We start from the raw sequence: 19,267 nt of genomic DNA, 5'->3' as shown, positions 1-19,267 counted from the left end.
CTCATCACCATTATTTTAACCCTCGTGATCCTTATTTTGATCCTCGTGATCTTCAATTGTGGAGTCTTAATTTCGAGTATCAAATTTTTATTACCAGAAGTAGATTTGGAATTTTATAATATAGAGAGATAAGAAAATATGTTTTTTTATAAGTACTTAAAAGTGCTGGTGCTTGTTTTGTAAAATGCATTTTTTTTATTTGTAAATTAGTTTCCACTAAGCTTCCAGTTTGTAAATTATTTTCCACGATTTCAAAATTTCAAAAGATTGTAACTTTTTAAAAATAAACTTTTTCTGGAAATTCGACAATTTTTTTAAAGCGAAATAGAGTTGAATGTCCCATTTCTGTAGACTCCAATGAATTTTTTGGTGTAATTTTTAGAAATTTTTATGAAGTGGTAGTGTCACCGGAATTTCAAGAAATTTCGTCATTGAAAAATCATAGTTTGATTACAACGATTGTCGAAATTTTTTGTGACGCGCGAGGTGGATTAGTTATTGCGTCAAGTGGTACAATATTTGATGAGATAGTTGATGGATATTAGATGAGCCGTAATATCGAAATTATCCCATCCCATTATCCCATCTAATTATTCCGGGAAAAAAGCCGAATATGCTCTGCATTTTTTCATATTTTTATGCCGATTCCTTTAAACAAATGAGGTTGTTCGTAAACATATTCACTTTTCGCCATCGGATTTTTTTTGTTGACAAGACAATATGTGTTGCGATAGGCGTTTTTTCTTCATAAAATAAATTTTTTATTTGTAAATTATGGGAAAAAAACTATTTTTCAACAATTGAAAATTTCCAAATATTATAATGAAAAAAAATCTTTTATCCTTGGTTGAATGAGTTGAATGTCCCATTTCTGTAGACTCCAATTAATTTTTCGGTGTAATTTTTAGAAATTTTTATGAAGTGGTAGGTCACTGGAATTTCAAGAAATTTCGTCATTGAAAAATCATAGTTTGATTACAACGATTGTCGAAATTTTTTGTGACGCGCGAGCTGGATTAGTTATTGCGTTAAGTGGTGCAATATTTGATGAGATAGTCGATGGATATTAGACGAGACGTAATATCGAAATTTCATCTAATTAATCCGGGAAAAAAGCCGAATATCCTCTGCATTTTTTCATGTTTTTATACCGATTCCTTTAAACAAATGAGGTTGTTCGTAAAAATATTCACTTTTTGCCATCGGATTTTTTTTGTTGACAAGACAATGTGTTGCGATGGGCGTTTTTTCTTCATAAAATAAATTTTTTACTTGTAAATTATGGGAAAAAAATTATTTTTCAACAATTGAAATTTTCCAAATATTATAATGAAAAAAAATCTTTTGTCCTTGGAAGCGGAGCTGTATTTGATAGATTTTTTACATGAATTGATTTTAGAATAACACCTGCATAAATAAAATAATTTTGAAAAACCTATTTCAATAAATAACAATCAGTGAATCATCGTGTGATGTATATCAGTGGGGATTTCCCCACCCAATACGATAGGGATCAATTCTGCCCAGATGGTTGAGAATTAAATACCGCAAATGATATGACATCTCTCACAGACGAGTCATCAGGTGGCAGCTTGGTACGAAAAAATTTGATAAAAAACCTGCTGCAGTCGCTTGAAAATTCTATAGGATTTCTATTGAACCTTTCATTCAGTTTTGGCCTTTTTTCAATAGAAATGTTCAATGAAATGTGTTCTATAGAAAAAAAGTTTTTTGTTTGATTTTTTTTTACTGAACAGAGAAGAAAAATAGAGTGGAAAAAGCTTGGAGAATTCATAACCAGGAATTCCTATAGAAAATGTTGCAAGAGGAAATGTGGTTCAGAAAGATGGAATTCTATTAGAAATTATATTCTATTTTTTCAATAAAACAAAACGCGTAATAAAGCTGCGGGATTCTCCAATAGAATCGACCAACAACTAATAGAATTTTCAATAGAATTTCAATAGAATCCAATAAAATTTTCTTTTGAATTTTTCACAGAGTTTAGCCTTCTTTCAATAAAAATGTTCAACGGGAAATATTCTATAGAAAAACAATTATAGAATGTGATTTTTTTACACAACTTATTCTCTAGAGCTATTTTCCACACAAATTCTACAACTCAAATTTTCCAAGTGTTTTGTTTGAAGTTTTTAATGAGAAGAAAAATGGAGCGGAAAAAAATTGGAGAATTCATACCCAAGAATTCCTATAGAAAATGTCTCAATAGGGAATATTGCTCAGAATGATGGAATTCTATTTGATATTTTTTCTATTAAACAAATCGTGCAGTAAACCTACAGAATTCTCCAATAAAATTGGCCAACCAATAGAATCTTCGATTGAATTCGCTACGTGTATTTCTAAAATTTTCTCATGCGTAATTGAAAGTACAAACAGCTGGAAAATAATTCCCGGCAAAAATGCCAGGATGACGAGTGCATTCCGGTGCTTCGAGGAAAGTTCCAAACGTAAAAGCTAACTGGAGTGGGCGGACTCCAGGAAACATTCACCATACGCACATATCCGCGCATGCAAATTCTTTATTCTGTTAATCTTTCTAATTCCAAAAAAAGTCATTTACATCAGCGCATTTCGAGCGATGATACCGCGCGGTAATTCGTAGATTACATCGGAATTAATTGATATCGATGGGTGACGAAACCTGTCTATCGTCACTGCAGCTTATCAGTACCCCACCGAGACATTCTCACACAATTAGACTCGATTTTATAAATTCCAGGCGATTAATTTTTGGGGGTGACAAATCGTCCCAAGTGACGCTGACTATATCACCTCGAGGAGCACCAACAAGTGATGATTAATACGAGATGATTATCTGGGTTTGATGAGTTTTTGAGTGGATATGATCGTAAAAAATTAATAAAATGTTTTTCAGAATTTCAGGCATTTTTCCTGGGTTTGATTATGGTGATTAAAAAATCTGTGACATCTTTGGAAGTTTAAGACATTAATACATGTCTTGAACGTGTATTTCTCGGGTATCAAAAAATGTCATCTTCTTCGACTTGAAATTTTGTCAATGACTGAGGTCTTAAATTCAAGACTGATTTAAAACACTTGTTTTAATTGAAAACACTAGTTTTAATTTTATATTCTAGTCTCAATTTGTGACACTACAGTAGATAGAAGACCCTTGAATTACGGCCGCAGTCTTACCTTAAGACACTCTTGATGTTAAGACGTGAAAAAACTGTTTTTATGTTTCAATAATGGGTTTTTAAATACGACAAAATTTGATTTTTAGCCGTTTTGAAAAATCTTATTTGATTTTAAATTTAAATTAAACCTCCGGATTTTAAGACTGGGCAATTTTAAGACATGTGTTGATAAGAAATTCTAAATTCTAAGACCTCGGTAAATATTTCAGTTAAAACCGCAAAAATGTCTCTCCTCCCGATTTCAGAAATTGGGACATATTGTCACATCTTAAATTAAGCTTCTGGATTCTAATACTCGATAATTTTAGGACATGTCTAGACAAAAAATCATAACTTTCAAGATCTCAAAAAAAAAATCTCAATTAAACCCCCAAATATTTCATTCCTCCGATGTCAGAAATTAAGATATACAGTTATGTCTTAACTTAAGCTCCACATTCTAAAACTCCACAATTTTAAGACATGTCAAGTAAGAAAATTATAACTTTCAAGACCTCAAAAGTCTCAATTAAATCCCCAAAAATGTTATGCCCCCCCCCCGATGTCAGAAATTAAGACATACCGTCATGTCTTATTAAACCTCTGTATTCTATGACTCGACAATTTGAAGCCATGTCCAGATAAAAAATCACAACTTTCAAGACCTCAAAAAATATCTCAATTAACACCTCAAAAATTTCATCCCACCGATATCCGAAATTAAGCCGTTCCGCCACGTCTTAAATTAATTCTCTGGATTCCAAGACCCGACAATTTTAAGACACGTCTAGACCAAAAATAGTAATTTCTGAGATTTCAATAAATATTTCAATTGAAACCCCAAAAATTTCATTCCCCCCGACATCACCAATTAAGACATTCCGCCACGTCTTAAATAAACCCCTGGTTTTCCCGACATTCTCAAACCCACCAGAACCTGAATATTTTTCCAATGACGAGTAGCCCCCAGTCGGTTCGTCTGACGCGTGCCGCGAGAAAAAGCACACCAGCCTCCCCCCCCCCGTCAATATTTTTTCTCACAGATACCGATAGAGACACTCAGCGTTCGAGCCGTTGTACGTACGTACGATTTGTTTACTCTATGGCATATATAAAGGAGGAAGCACGAGGGTTTGACAATCTCAGTTTGCCATCATCACCAACTCGTGGAGCATCAATTCAATCGGCTATCTAATCGCCACCGTGCACCCAGTGCCTCAAGAAATTCCACGAAGTGCATCACTCGAAAAAATAGTCACTGTGATTGTTCATCATATATTTGAATAATTAAAAAAAAACCCTACCAACATGTCTCGTGCCAAAATTGTCATCATCTCCGTGATCATGGCGACTGCATCAGCAGCTCCAACATCACCCGTCAGAGAGCCCAGATCATTGGACCCATTCTGGCACTTGCCGTGTGGTGAAGTCATCGACACGGACATCACTCCATCCGGAAATATTGTAGAGGAACTCAAGTCCATCCTGTTGAGCATAAAACTCCAGCACCAACTCACCCTGAATGACTACCTCAGTCGTGACTATGAGTTCCTCTACGAACGCGTAAGAATAGGCGTTCACGAGCATCAGTACATTCCGAATTGGGTGCCAGGGAAGAGGGATGTTAACATTGTAAGGAGATTAGCTGGAAAAGAGCCACAAACTGTAAGTTTTTTCCCTGAATTATTTAAACTTTAAGCCTCCCGAAACGATGTCTTAAGCCGTCTTAAATTGAAATGTCGGACAAAAAATCAGTGAGAGATGTACAAACTCATAGTGACTGGAATTGTGAGGGTCTTAAATGTCTTAAAACGGCCTTAAGGGTCTTAAAAGTCTTAAAAATATCTTAAAAGATGATTATTTCGAAATATTGTGAATCTTAAAAATGCTCGGAGTCTTATCCTTTAAGCATCAGTAATGTCTTAAAGGGTCATGTCCTAATAATGACTTAAATGTTTTAAAACTCGGGAAAAGTAAACGTCTTTGTTTCAAAATAATCGCAGATGTTTCGACATTCAGATACCGTGGATATCTCAATGGTCTTAAAAATGTCTTAAAAGTCTTAAATGCCAAATTTCTTCAATGTTAATATTGAAAACTCCAAATAGACACGTAAAAAGTCTTGTAAATCTCCTAAAAAAATTGTTTTAATTTAGTCCCCTACGTTTCCCCTTGAATTAATGAATATCCATCTCCCAAAAGATCCATCGATTACCTCCCGAATTAATATGATTAACTTTCTCTCCATTTCTCGATCACTTCCCATTAATATTCATGCATCCTCTCCTGCTGTGCCTCCAGCATCATAAATGCTATCGGTATCCGCGTAAACTCTCATTGCCTCCCGTTCGACCAGTGAAAATCCAAAAATATTAGCATAACCATGTGTGCACCGGACGAATCCAATCCCCACTTGATTGATTAACGTTAAATAACAAAATTTTAATGAGACAGTAATTATTATAAAGTACCAGGGTAACAGAAGCCCGGGTGGTCGATTCGATACAGCGTTGTAGCGCGCGCACAGGCAATACGATACTTCATGCTCGCCGGGTCGTGCAACTGCGTAATCGTGCGCCTGTCTCGTGTGGTTTTCGCCACCGATAACACGAGGTGATAGACGGCAGATATCCCACACCTCGTTACCCTCTCCCACCCGCCGATGATTGAGCCACTGAAATTTATTTCACGGTTGATCGAGAGTTTCATTAGAATTACTAGTTCCTTGAATTGAGACATTTCTGCTAGGATTTTCGTGACAGTTGTGTTTTTTGTCAAATTGAGGTGTCAACTTGGGAAATTGTGTTTTAAGACAATTTAAGACGTTTTAAGACCATGTAAGAAATTTGTTATTTCACAATATTTTGAGACCATTTTCAAATGTAATTAAAAAATATCTGAAAAACGGTGTCTTAAGAACCTTTAAGACCATTTTAAGACGCTTTAGGACGTTTATAAGACCATGAAAGGACCTCGAAGACAATTTTAAAAAGCTCTGGAACGATGTTAGAAGACCATTTTAACCCCAATTACGACGGTTTCATGACATTTTTTGGCGTCTTAAGGAAATCTTAAGACACTTTAAGACAATACGCTATAATTCCAGACGCACTTTAAAACGATTTCAGAACATGAGATCATGGTCAAATTCCTAATGACAATTTGAGTAACTATTATTCGGTTTTAAGATGCTGTAAGACAATTTAAGACGTATCGAGATGATTTTAAGACGCTACAGAATTACAAGTAACACTTTAAGACAATTCTAAAACACTTCGAGGACATCTTGAGAAACTCTGAAGATGGTTTCAGATAATTTAAGACCGTTTAAGACCACATTAGGAAGACTTAAGACAATTTTGGAAGCTCAAGACGATTTAAGACGTTCTTTGATGACTCAACGCTTCCGACTATTACATGATTCCAGGACTGACGTCTTAAATTAAGACAGTTTTAAGACACAACTCTCTACATTCGTTTCATAATCTTTAATCTATTATTTTTTGCTTAAAGATCGCTAATCATCTGCCGAAACTTCATCTAGACCTCCAGAAGTTTGCAGTGGCTATTGAAGAGCTTATCGACGACGAGCCAACGGAGAAGATTATGGAGGCCCTCAGGAGCACGCAGTCGTACCTCCAGATGATGTTGTGCGAGGTCGAAAGTGACATTGGTTATCTGCCGGATGTCAACTTGCCGGAAAGGGTCCCCAGGAGCATGATGACGGCAGTCGAGAGGGAGCCCGTTGACGAGACGAGGAGATTAGTCCGGGACTGGGGAGTCCTCCTCAAGTACAAGGATTATCTCCACGCCTGGAGGCACGTCTTCGACTACTGAGAAAATTTTTCACTTGAAATTTTCCTGATCTCTCTCTCTTCAAGCTCTCTATCGCACCCTGCCCTGCACATACCAGAACAGTTTGAACGTACAGTATTTATAGATTGAATATCGATGACATCTCAACAGTAGGAGATTTTTTTTCAATATTTGTTTCGATGCAAGTGACGGTCCGTGAACGCATCGGTAAAAAATGAAGTGAACAGGCTTAGGTGCATTGACGCAAATTGATTTAGCATACGGGAGGGTAATGAGTTTACATTGGGATTAGCAGTTATGCATACACGGAGGAAGTGCGGGGGAAAGTGTCTTAAACGGTTAGTGACGGGTCCTCAATGATCGACACGATGTCTTCAATTTTGAGGATAAATTTTTTATTTTTTTCAGATGTCCTAAATTTTAGGATGCTGTCTGAAAAGTTTAAGGCAACGTCTTAATTTTTTTTTGCAATTTCGATAGGGATTTCAATTTGAATTATGAAGTTGAAATTGCAATTTGGGATTTTGATTTTAAGACTATGGCTTAAAATTTGAGACAAGGTCTTAAAGGTTTAAGACGATGTCTTAAAAGGTTGAGACAATGTCTTGTTTTTTTCTGCAATTGCAATTCAAATTCAACGTCAAATTATGAATTTCGAATTTATTCTTGATTTCGAAATTTAATGCCACGGCTTAAAATTAAGGCAGTGTCTTAAAAAAAATTAATCAGAAGTTTCAACAATTCAAGAAAATTTAAGACAATAACTTAAAATTTGAGACGCTTTTTAAAAAAAATTCTATAGGTGTCTTAACAATCCGGGGAAGTGTTCTACCAATTTGAGATAGCGTTTTATAAAATTAAGACCGTGTCCCAAACAATTAAGACAATGGCTTAAAATTTTAAGACAATGCCTTGCCATTTCTTCTACAATTTGAATTCAAATCTACCTTTAAATTGAAAATATTTAATTGTAAGGCAGTGTCTTACAAAATTAAGAAGTCTTAAAGATTTAAGACCATGTCTTAATTTTTTTTTTAATTTTGACAGAAAAATGTATCCCGTCATTCCATCTACACACGGTACTAGTATTACCAGTGCATATCACAATATTTTCCTGGAATGCAAAAAGTTCAAGTCATCCGCTATGACAGATAATTTTAGCCTCTCAGCTCAGGGAATACCCTGCTATTCGTAATCTTTATTCATTCAAAGCTATTTGAACAAATCGACTGATACTCTACAAGGTAGAGTATCTAACGGCCACCGATAGGTAACGTAAATGTGTTATTAGGTGATACACTGACAACTATTTATGAATTTATTTATTGCATTTAGGAACAATTGTATTTATTCGCAACTAAGTATTTAATGAGTATTTATTGACCAATTAGTAGATTACGTGATCGAAGAATTAATCTTCAAGTTCAAAGACCTCTGCAATGTGCCTTAAACTAATAATCAATTAGTTCATAATAATATTTTTTCGGCGATTTTATCATAAAAGACGGTTAAGACAATGCCATTAGGATCATGCAGTATTAATTAATAGTACGTCTTAATTTATTGCGATGTAGTGAATAGTTATTTATTGCTTTTTATACCAAATAAATTATTCTCGAACATTACGACGATTGTTTACATTTTTTATCCCATTTCTGTGATTGAAAGGGACGTGTGAAACATAAATGAAATGTCATTCAAATTATGTTTCCAGAGATTGACATTTTCCCAGAGAAAATCGGCAGTTGGTACAAACAGTACCTGCAATTGTCCAAACATTCCGAAGAAAAAGACGAAAGGTGAATTGATTGTTTTCTTAATCAAACTACAAATAACTGTGTCAAGAATAATTCTCAACCGTGAGCGAGCTAATACGAAGGAATTCGAAGGAGATATCCCAAAGCTACTTAGGATTAAAGTATGATTAAAGTATGATTCAGCGTAGTCGAGAGTATCTTAATCACTTTCTGCAATTTAAAAAAAAAATGCTCAGCGAGTAATTGCTCAGAAATGTGATATTCTCTGATGGTTGAAAGAACAAACTCATCCGTATATTGACGCACATTCATTCGTTGAGATAAATTAGAGAGCGTTACCCAGTGATTACAGAATGGCTACTACGATTTTAATTTATTTAGAGAAAATCGTCAGTTACAATCTTGTGATATTTCTGAGAAGCTTGATGGTGAGGATCAAAATGTATAATTCTTGTGGTTTAGATCATCTATGAAATTTTAGCACTATTTCATCATCGTCAACAGAAATAGTCATTACCACAATGAGACATTTGGAAAAGTTTTCCCTTCTTTCACTTTATAAACGATTTAAATTGGAATTTACTTCAAAAACTAATTCTACGCAATATTTATCAATATTTAACATGAGGAGATCGTCATTTTACTTACTGTCAATAGCTACAACTTCTATAATGATTTCGCTATCTACATTACCGTGTGTACTCTCACCGTCTAGGTGGATAAGTTATCGGTTAATTATAAGAATTCCTATCTTGCCATCGAATGCATCAAAACACTTCCTCTTGTATCGTTTAATGTCATTAAAAATAACGTTGAGAATGTCTCCAAATTTTCAACGATTCATATCCGAGTGTAATCCAGGATTTGAATCCGTGGATCGCAATGTGCGTTCGAAATGTCGATGTTCATGTGTCGTTCAGTTCACAAGTTGATGTGCAATCACCTGAGTTCTTCGATCGTGCGCTTTGGATTAATCAAAAGTCCAAGCAAACACAAAAATCGAATGTTGATATTATTAAGGATAATTTGTGTGGTGATGCTCGCTAGCTACATTACCCTCCATATACTTATCGTCTGGGTCGATAAGTTATCGGTAAATTATCAGAATTCTTACCTTATCATCGGATGCATTAAATAACTTCCTCTTTTATCACATTATCTCCCTTAAAATGAAGTTCAGAATGTCTCCAAATTTTAATCGATCATTCAGTTTGACATTAATGCTTGTAGAAAATATGTTTGGTATTCTCGAAACAACAGCAATTGTAAACAATTTTTATGTAGTCAGCGATTCATAGCTGAGCGTGATCCGGGAAATGAATCCATGGATCGCAATGTGCGTTCGAAATGTCGATGTTCATGTGTCTTACAGTTCACAAGTTGACGTGCAATTACGTGAATTCTTCAATCTTCCGATTTGGATCCATCAAAAGTCCAAGCAAACACAGAATTGAATGTTAATTTTATTCAGACTTGCGTTTACTCTGACCATCGCAAAAATTTAAGATCGTGTCTTAAGAATTGAAGCCATTGTTACAAATTTTGCTACGACCAATCTAAATTTATTCATTAAACAAATTTAAGGCACCTACCTTATCTCCAAATGTGGTGCCACCAGATGTCGCCTCAATCACCAAAACAACAGGTCCTCTCATTAACTCCTAATAGTCTTCATTACCGGCCCTTTATTACCGTCACTCATTACGTCATCAGACAATGTTTTTTGATCCCCAAGATCTCCTTCAACAAAACCACATGACAATTTCAACCCAGAACTACAATAGATCACCGGTAATTACCAGGCAACTCTCATATGAAAGTGATTCGCATGTCCCTAAGCCACGGAGTCACGACACAAAGACCGAAACAAGAAAATGCACTCACCACATTCAATCATCCGATAGAAATGTCGCCAGCAGTATTTCAATCGTGAGCGTGAAACTACGGGAGCAGAAGCGCATACTTGAGACGGCGGGTTACCGCGGGTTCAGAGGGTCACAGACACTGAGAAAGCCATAGCATCTATTATATAACCTTGCGCGTAACAGAAGCACTCAAATCCCATGTCTAAAAAAAGAGAAAAAAAATCATGACACACGTCTCCATGAGCGGATGATTATTTCCATCATTATCTCATTATTTTCTCTATACTCGTCGTATTTATCATTTACAAAACGCATCTAGTCTCTCAGAATGGAAATCATTAATCGCAACAATGAGTCAATGGATTGAATCGACTCCAGCGTGGGAACTGTCAGTGTGAAAGCCAGAGGGATTGTCGTGACATCGCGACCTTGGGGGGCCGTGGGTGGATGACCTTGTTGCACATCGATACGCACTGTGATGTAGACCCCAGGCCAGTAATGACGCGATAGTTACAACAACTCGAGACACACGAGTAACGGGAATCATTGTTGATGCATTCGATTCACTGACCGAGAATCGATAATGACGGCTGAGGTATGAGTATGATCCGCGCTCTAATTGTCCTTTCAGGTTTATTGGATTGATCTGTCGGGTTGGGTAACACGTGGTTTTGATGGAATTTCTATTATATCTTGAAGAACATTATTGTAATGGCATGAGATGGATGACCATTGGCTACTGCGCCACCTTGCGGTGGCGTCCCTGTACTTGGGTCTTCATAATTTGTTTTTTTCCTTCCTCTCAACAACTTTCTTACAAAATTTAATTAAAAAATTTGGTTAATTGGTTAAGACATTACTTCTTTTTATTTATGGCAATAATGAGAGTATTTGATTTCTCTGTAGCCAAAAGCTTCTTTCGCGCCAATGGGTGCAAGAAAAAAATACCCGACCGGTGTGGGAAATTTCACTGTACAGGTGGATAATTTTTGCATCCACACACTGACAGAAAAAATTGGTTTTATCAAGAGAATTTTATTTGAACTATCATTATTGTAATGGCATGAGATGGATGACCATTGGCTACTGCGCCACCTTGCGGTGGCGTCCCTGTACTTGGGTCTTCATACACTTTTTGATTCATAGCTGGTGACCAACGAATAGGCAATATTCTTGGGATATAGAACCCAAGATGAGTGAATTATAATACTGTTCCACATTTGTTCTTTTCGTCCCTCTCATCAACTTTCTTACAAAATTTAATTAACAAATTTGGTTAATTGGTTCAGAGATTAGTTCTTTCTATTTGTGGCAATAATGAGAGTATTTGATTTCTTTCTTGCTAAAAGCTACTTTCTAGCCAATGGGTGCAAGAAAATAATACCCGACCGGTGTGGGAAATTTTACTGTACAGGAGGATAATTTTCATCCACGCACTGACAGAAAAAATTGGTTTTATCAAGAGAATTTTATTTGAACTATCACTATTGTAATGGCATGAGATGGATGACCATTGGCTACTGTGCCACCTTGCGGTGGCGTCCCTGTACTTAGGTCTTCAGAACCTCCTTGATTCACAGCTGGTGACCAAGGAATAGGCAATATTCTTGGGATATAGAACCGAAGATGAGTGAATTATAATATCGTTCCGCATTTGTTCTTTTTCTTCCTCTCAACAACTTTCTCACAAAATTTAATCAACAGATTTGATGATTGAAAAAGGTTGAATCTATAATGTGGTCTGTATCAAACTGTAAAAGATACTTGGATCCTCAAGACTACATTGAATTATTTAAAAAATAATTCAATTATGTCTACCTTAATTTCATTTTTTATTGCCATATGATCATCCAAAATATAATTAAAAACTCTCATTCATATGAGTCCGTCTTCATATTGAAATTCGACTGGCCATTGAACCTGATCTTTTTTCACTTTCACTCAACACACGGGTGTGTCGTCATGTTTTTCCAATGAGGCAGAAGCATTGAAATCGTGAGTCCGTAAACAAGAAGACTACACACTGAATGGAAACGGAATTATTGAACAATGCAAGTGTTCCATGAACTGCTTTCTACGATCTGGCATTTGAATCATACCAAATTCCTAACGAGGATGGAGATCGAAGCGATCGCAGTCACGCGTTGGGGTATTTGATACACTTCCACCACCCGTTCTCCAGCATTGGAGTTTACGGAGACCCCAGTGGCATTCAAATGCCACTATTTTTTTCGCGATCCATTATGTCTGGAATAATGCCTCTCTCCCTTCATCTTGGGTGAGTCCTCTCTGTACTTTTACTCACCTCTTCCCAATTATTATCGGACGAGATAGTCCACACCTTGAGATTACTCAGACGCATTCTCATCGAGTTGAGAGTACGGTGAGAGCATAAATGATTATTTAACGGTTGTAAACACAACGCGATGTGACTACTAGTTATTTCTTGATACGCATCGTGAGAAAGTCATTTATATTATGATGAATGCGAGAAGTGTCTTAAAGGCGTCTTAAATGCGATATTGAGTGGATTGCCAAAGTGTCTTAATTTAAGGCGGTAAAAATTCCGATTTGAGCCACGGAAAATCGATGAAGTTCAGCTGCATGATTGTCTTAACGTTCAATAAAAATGTACCTTAATTTAGGACGTCTCAATTAAGATATCATCGGCATCGAGTATTTCGATTTAAGACACTAATCATTGATGAAGTTTAGATACATGAAGGTCTTTCAAGTGTAAACGGAAGGGTTATTATTTTGTCTTAATTAATTTGTATTAATTTGTCTTAATTTAAGATTATAAGACATCGAGTTAAGACACTTGAAAATCCTTTAATGTAAATATCAACGTGTTCGAATTCGTAAAAATTAGTAAAGTAGAAATGCACGAATGTCTTAAAGTTCAACAAAAATGTGTCTTAATTTAAGGCGCCTTAATTAATCCATCAGCTCCATCCTCAAATATATTTATTAAAGCCATAAACAATCGCTTAAATCCGTCTTAAAATTGAAGAACAAATGAACGTGTCCTAACCCCATGTTAAGTTAATTTTATTTTCTGGAAAGGGTGTCTTAAACGTCTTAAGTAACACATCAACTTCGTCTATAAAAACCCTAATTAAGACGTTGAAAAACGCTGGAATTCAAACGAATAAATGTCTTGAAATTGCCAAAAACTCGCGTCTTAATGAAGCCATCAACATTTATTTGATGGCTTAATTAAGACGCGAAACCAGGTATTTAAATTTAAGACACTACTTTTCATCGTTGATTGGAAACCCCTTCACATAGAATTGAAACTCTTCCTCAATCATAATTCTGTCGTAAAAAAATTACGTAAGAATTTTTTCCGATCCACGGGTACCAACCAAATCAACCAACTCGTCCGATTAAGTAACGTTATCATTAATATCCATTCATAAATCACATTGATCACGATTATTTGATGCTGTTAACTCAATACCCAGCATCGCCCTCTCGTTGTTCCTTTTGTTAAACTCTCGAGCAAAAACAATGAAAATAAAATTTAAAGAGAAGCCATTAGGTATCACAAGCGCGGGCACTTCCTGGCTATAGGTGGTTAAGGGAATGTTGCCCGCTGGACACTCCCTGGAACTCCAGCGCGCATACTTTTGCGCGAGTCGTCGCCGATTCGTCATACAGAGAGGGCAATTATACGGGGCAGAATGAGCATAAATCTTTTCCCCGGTCAGAAGTATTTAAAATTCCAGTGGCAAAATGAACAGCTGGAGTTCACACGTGCGTCCGGGTGTGGGTGAAACGCATTCGCACGCACTGCAAAAACTGGCGGCTTAAAGATGTCTTAAGGAGGGACGATTTTTTCGTTTTAAAAAAATCGTTTGAGAGAGAAGACATTAACCCCATTGAGACATAAAATTATAATTTTTTTGGTTACTTACTGATTTGTAATAACATGGAACAACAAATGAGACATCAATGCATGTCTTATTTTTCTAATTTAAGACACTATTACGCAAACATCTTAATTTAATACACTATTTCTCGTTAGTGCCCTGAGAGAAAAAAATGGTACTGCTGAAACATTTTTTGTTTGATAATAAAACGTTTGATAGACAATGCATTAACCCCATTGAGACATAAAATTATAATTTTTTTGGTTACTTATTGATTTGTAATAACATGGAACAAAAAATGAGACATTAACGCATGTCTTAATTTTTCAATTTAAGACGTTATTTCTCAAACGTCTTAATTTAAGACACTATTTCTTGTTAGTGCCCTGAGAGAAAAAATTAGTTCTGCTGAAAATTTTTTTCGTTTGATAATAAGACGTTTAATAGACAATATATTTTCATAATGTCTTGAGGACAATAGCGTCTTAAAAAAATAAGACATTTTTCTGAAATTCCTAATTTTAAAAATTTCATCACTTCAATTTTTTTCCTGTACAATGTCAACAGAACAACAGAACATTCAAGAATTATTCATAAAACACACGTTGATACAACCGCTATCCGCGTTCCTAACGATCTCATTGATCTAGAATTTATTAACACATTTCAATCGTTAATTATCGATTATTAGCATTAGAATTATTGTTCCCAAGATAAAAATGCACAATTGCATTCAATTTTAATAAAGCTCGTGATCAATGACCGTGACTGATAATTTATGGCTAATGAGAAACCCTTGGCCTTGCGACAGGGAATTATTAATCGTGAATAATCGTCTCGATAATTCCACACCGTGAAATCATGAAAACTTCGAAGTGAGATGTCCAGACGGATTTCGAGGGTAATACCAGTTACCGAGCGTGAGACGTCTTAACCCGGCCCGGGAGAGGTCAGGAATGGCAATAAAACTATCACTTCCCAGCGATTTCTCTAATTATAATTATTATCGATTAATTACCGAGTGACGCAATGAGTGAAGTGTAATTCGAGAATTCTAACGTTCATCCTTCATTATGGGTGTTGCGGGGCACGAGACCCATTGTTCCGAATCGGCTTTTACATAATCGCATCCGTGCGCGGTCAGTCTCCGGAAACTGAGGCGGCAGGCGCGTTTACACGGAGAGATCTAGATTTTGGGATAAGGTTGGATATAATTTGGGGTGTACCTAGATAATCTAGCGGAGCGCTAGAAATTGTCGGTTTTATGAAATTATTTCATAGAAACAATCAGTCGAGTTTCATCTTTCTATACAACTTCTTTTATTGATACATTTTCTATAAAAATTCTTCGACATGAATTTTCTGTTTTTAAAGCCAGTAGAATTTTCATGCGGATTCGGAAGGTTTACCTGTGAAATTTTGTATCTCTTCGATCTTGGATACTGAATTCAATAGTGAAGCGGTAAACCGGGTTAAGTCGATTTTGACTTTTGGCCATTTTTTGATGAATATCTCGGAATCTAAGAGAGATAGCGAAATTCTGCTCAATACCTTTTTTATAACCCTCAGTTGGCTCTACAAAAAAGGTCGTAACAAAAATTTTTGTATCTCTTTCAGATTCCGAGATATTTGTCAAAAACTGGCCAATAGTCAAAATCAACATAAGCCGGTTTACCGTTTCGCTACTGAATTCTTTCCATCATTCTTCTCGCACGAATAGTTTTTTATTAATTATCTGTCTCATATTATTAAAATAATGTTGTAATTCACTTCGATTTAATTATGACTCACGCAACTCCATTCATCTCCACCAAATGCTCTCACTCACTTTACCTTTCTATACAACTTTTTTTAATATATTTTCTATAAGGATTCCTCGACATGAATTCTCTACGTTTTTTGCCACTATTTTTTTATTCTTTTTTCATTAAAAAATTGAAGAAAGGAATTTAGAAAATGTGAGCCGAGGGATTTTAGTTATAAAAAATATCTAAATAGAAAATCAATAAATAACAGTAAGTAATAATAGTTGTGTCTCATTAATTATCTGTCTCATATCATTAAAATAATGTCGTAATTCACTCCGATTTAATTATGAGTCACTCAACTCCACTGCAACATTCCAAGTAAATTGACTATTTACCGGTCATCAGCGGTGAATCTTCGAGGTTATAGAAAACTAGGTGCAGTGACGCGACCGCCAGGTGGCATCCTACCGGACTATCCGGTAGGAAAAATTAAAGAGAACTGTCCATTTCAGTTCTATTTTCCCCTGAAAATGAGTGGACAACTTGAATTTTCAGGCCAGTGACAATGAATGCAATTGAGGGCGAAAAAAATGATGGAAATTCAGATTTCACTGAAAATTCAATGTAATTTGGCACTGAATATTCATACTAGATTGGAAATTCAAACAAATTACGGAATTCTCGTCTTTATGCTGCTTAACGTTCTGGAATTTTACTGAATTTCAGTGATAGCCTTATCAATTAATCATAATTATCATTAAATTATGAAGTCAAATTTTAACATAAACTTTACAATTTTGAATATTAAATTAACCAATTAACTAATAAAATTATTGGTTAATTATAATTAACCAATTAGTACATTTAAATGTCGAAATATTCTATCAACCAATGATTAAGGTAGGAAGATGGACGATTATTTGGATAATCGAAAATCAAGTACCTAATTTAGAATTAGCTTATTAGCTAAAAAATTGCATTTCAATATTATCAAATATTTTATTCACCATCAATCGGAAAATTTGGTTAATAAATTTTATATTTTAAATTTGTTAAATATAGTTAAACTTTGAACAATATAAGGAGATAATCCCTTTTTAATATTGTCAAAATTTAATATTGCCCATCTCTGTTGAATTTTCAGTGAAACCTGATTTTATTCCCCTAAATCATCTTCAATGTTACTGTCTTGAAAATTAGTAGTCGACTGTTTCTGAAATTCCCTTCTTTTTCTAACGGTGTAGTTGGGAATTGGCACATAAATAAAATCCGGCAGGACTATTTAGGACTCGAATTTCGACACGGGAACCTAGGTGCAGTGACGCCACCGCGAGGTGGCGTCCGACCCAACCCTCTCCACCAACCGCTCTCACTCCCTCATCTCGCCTTAAATTTCAACCAATAAAAGTTGTACTCCCAGTCAACCATTCATTTTATTAAGTAACGTACAAGGCACCAGTGAAGCCAAGATTTTCGAACACTGCATCCTTCACAAGGGAGGGTAGGGTGTCCTATTCAGCATCGTGATTGAAATTATGCAAACGTCGTGTGGGCACGAATGCAATAAACAAAGATCACCGAGAGGGATCCGTGGCAGGTCGCGCTGCGGCTCGATATATACATTCTCGATGAGGCCATGGTACGAGACAATGCGGCACGATTCACCGGGGCCTCTCGTATCCACTGGTACCCAGTGCAGATCGCTATAAGGAGACGAATACAAGAGGGAGAAGAAGAATAAGAGGGAGCGTCATGGCATTTGGGACGCCGGCCGACGGAGAATGCAAGGGCATGCCGCCTTCGGTGAACGGTTTTGTAGCTCATCCAACTTCTTTTATAGACAGGTACATCGTGTGCACGGGCGTCAACTATAAATTCGTGGTTATCCGGGGCGAGGGAGAAGAAAGTGTGATATTATATCATGTGTTGCAATGTTTCACCCTTTTTCATTTTCCAGGTGAGGAGGGTTTTGGATCTTTCAAAGGTCACGAGTTTAAGTTGATTCCAATAAATATAATATTGTAAAAACTGGCGGGGCTGGTGAAGGCAACTTCATTTAAGACATTAGCGCTTGTTATTCTTAACAATAATGAGAGCATTTGATTTCTTTCTAGCCAAAAGCTAACTTCTAGACGATGGGTGCAAGAAAAAAATACCTGACCGGTGTGGGAAATTTTACTGTACAGGAGGATAATTTTTGCATCCATATACTGACAGAAAAAAATAGTTTTATCAAGAGAATTTTATTTGAACCAACTATCATTTGNATGATTTTATGGTCAATACCAGTTATCTCTTCTTGAGATACATTTGATTGGGAGAAATCGAATTNCTGACAGAAAAAAATAGTTTTATCAAGAGAATTTTATTTGAACCAACTATCATTTGGTTGTTAATTTTCAAATAATAGTACATTACGCAATTAGTGCGGAAAGCAGGCGGTTACCGCCTGCTGTCCGCACGTGTTGCGTATACTATTTTATATGATAAGTGCGTGATGAAGTCTGGCGGTGGAGGGGGTGGCGNAGGTTAGATTTCCTTCCTTGTTATTCTCTTTTAATAGGTGATGCGCATGCGCGTCATGCGTTATTTCGGGTTTCAGTTGACTATAGTCAACTGAAACCCATGCGGTTACACGCACGTATCATATAAACATGATTTTATGGTCAATACCAGTTATCTCTTCTTGAGATACATTTGATTGGGAGAAATCGAATTTCTCTAGAAATGATGTTCCTTTTATTTGTCGTCATAGCGAGGATATTTGATTTTTTTTCTAGCCAAAAGTTTGCTAACTCCAGAAATTCGTTGGTTTACTCATAAATCAAAATTATTCTCATGACTAAATACGTTGTTATCTCAATCAACGCGNTAGTACATTACGCAATTAGTGCGGAAAGCAGGCGGTTACCGCCTGCTGTCCGCACGTGTTGCGTATACTATTTTATATGATAAGTGCGTGATGAAGTCTGGCGGTGGAGGGGGNATTGTTACGCGGAAAAAGCTTTGAGATTGTAGTAAGATGTCATTGAGTTGAAAGAAGTT

The 19,267-nt window shown here is 36.0% G+C and overlaps 1 protein-coding gene across 1 annotated transcript; it reads left to right on the top strand.

The window, feature by feature from the left end:
• The first annotated feature begins 4,322 nt into the window (after positions 1-4,322).
• Positions 4,323-8,523, top strand: LOC107048427. The gene is made up of 2 exons (XM_015271587.1): positions 4,323-4,826; positions 6,675-8,523. The coding sequence occupies exons 1-2, from the start codon at positions 4,470-4,472 to the stop codon at positions 6,996-6,998; spliced, it is 681 nt and encodes a 226-aa protein (XP_015127073.1). The 5' UTR covers positions 4,323-4,469; the 3' UTR covers positions 6,999-8,523.
• The last annotated feature ends 10,744 nt before the right edge of the window (positions 8,524-19,267 follow it).

This window comes from Diachasma alloeum, unplaced genomic scaffold, assembly GCF_001412515.2.
Source record: "Diachasma alloeum isolate Michigan unplaced genomic scaffold, Dall2.0 Dall_scaffold_00192, whole genome shotgun sequence".
NCBI lineage: Eukaryota > Metazoa > Arthropoda > Insecta > Hymenoptera > Braconidae > Diachasma > Diachasma alloeum.
The sequence above is the reverse complement of the archived record's forward strand: the minus strand, read 5'-3'. Positions and strand labels throughout refer to the sequence as shown.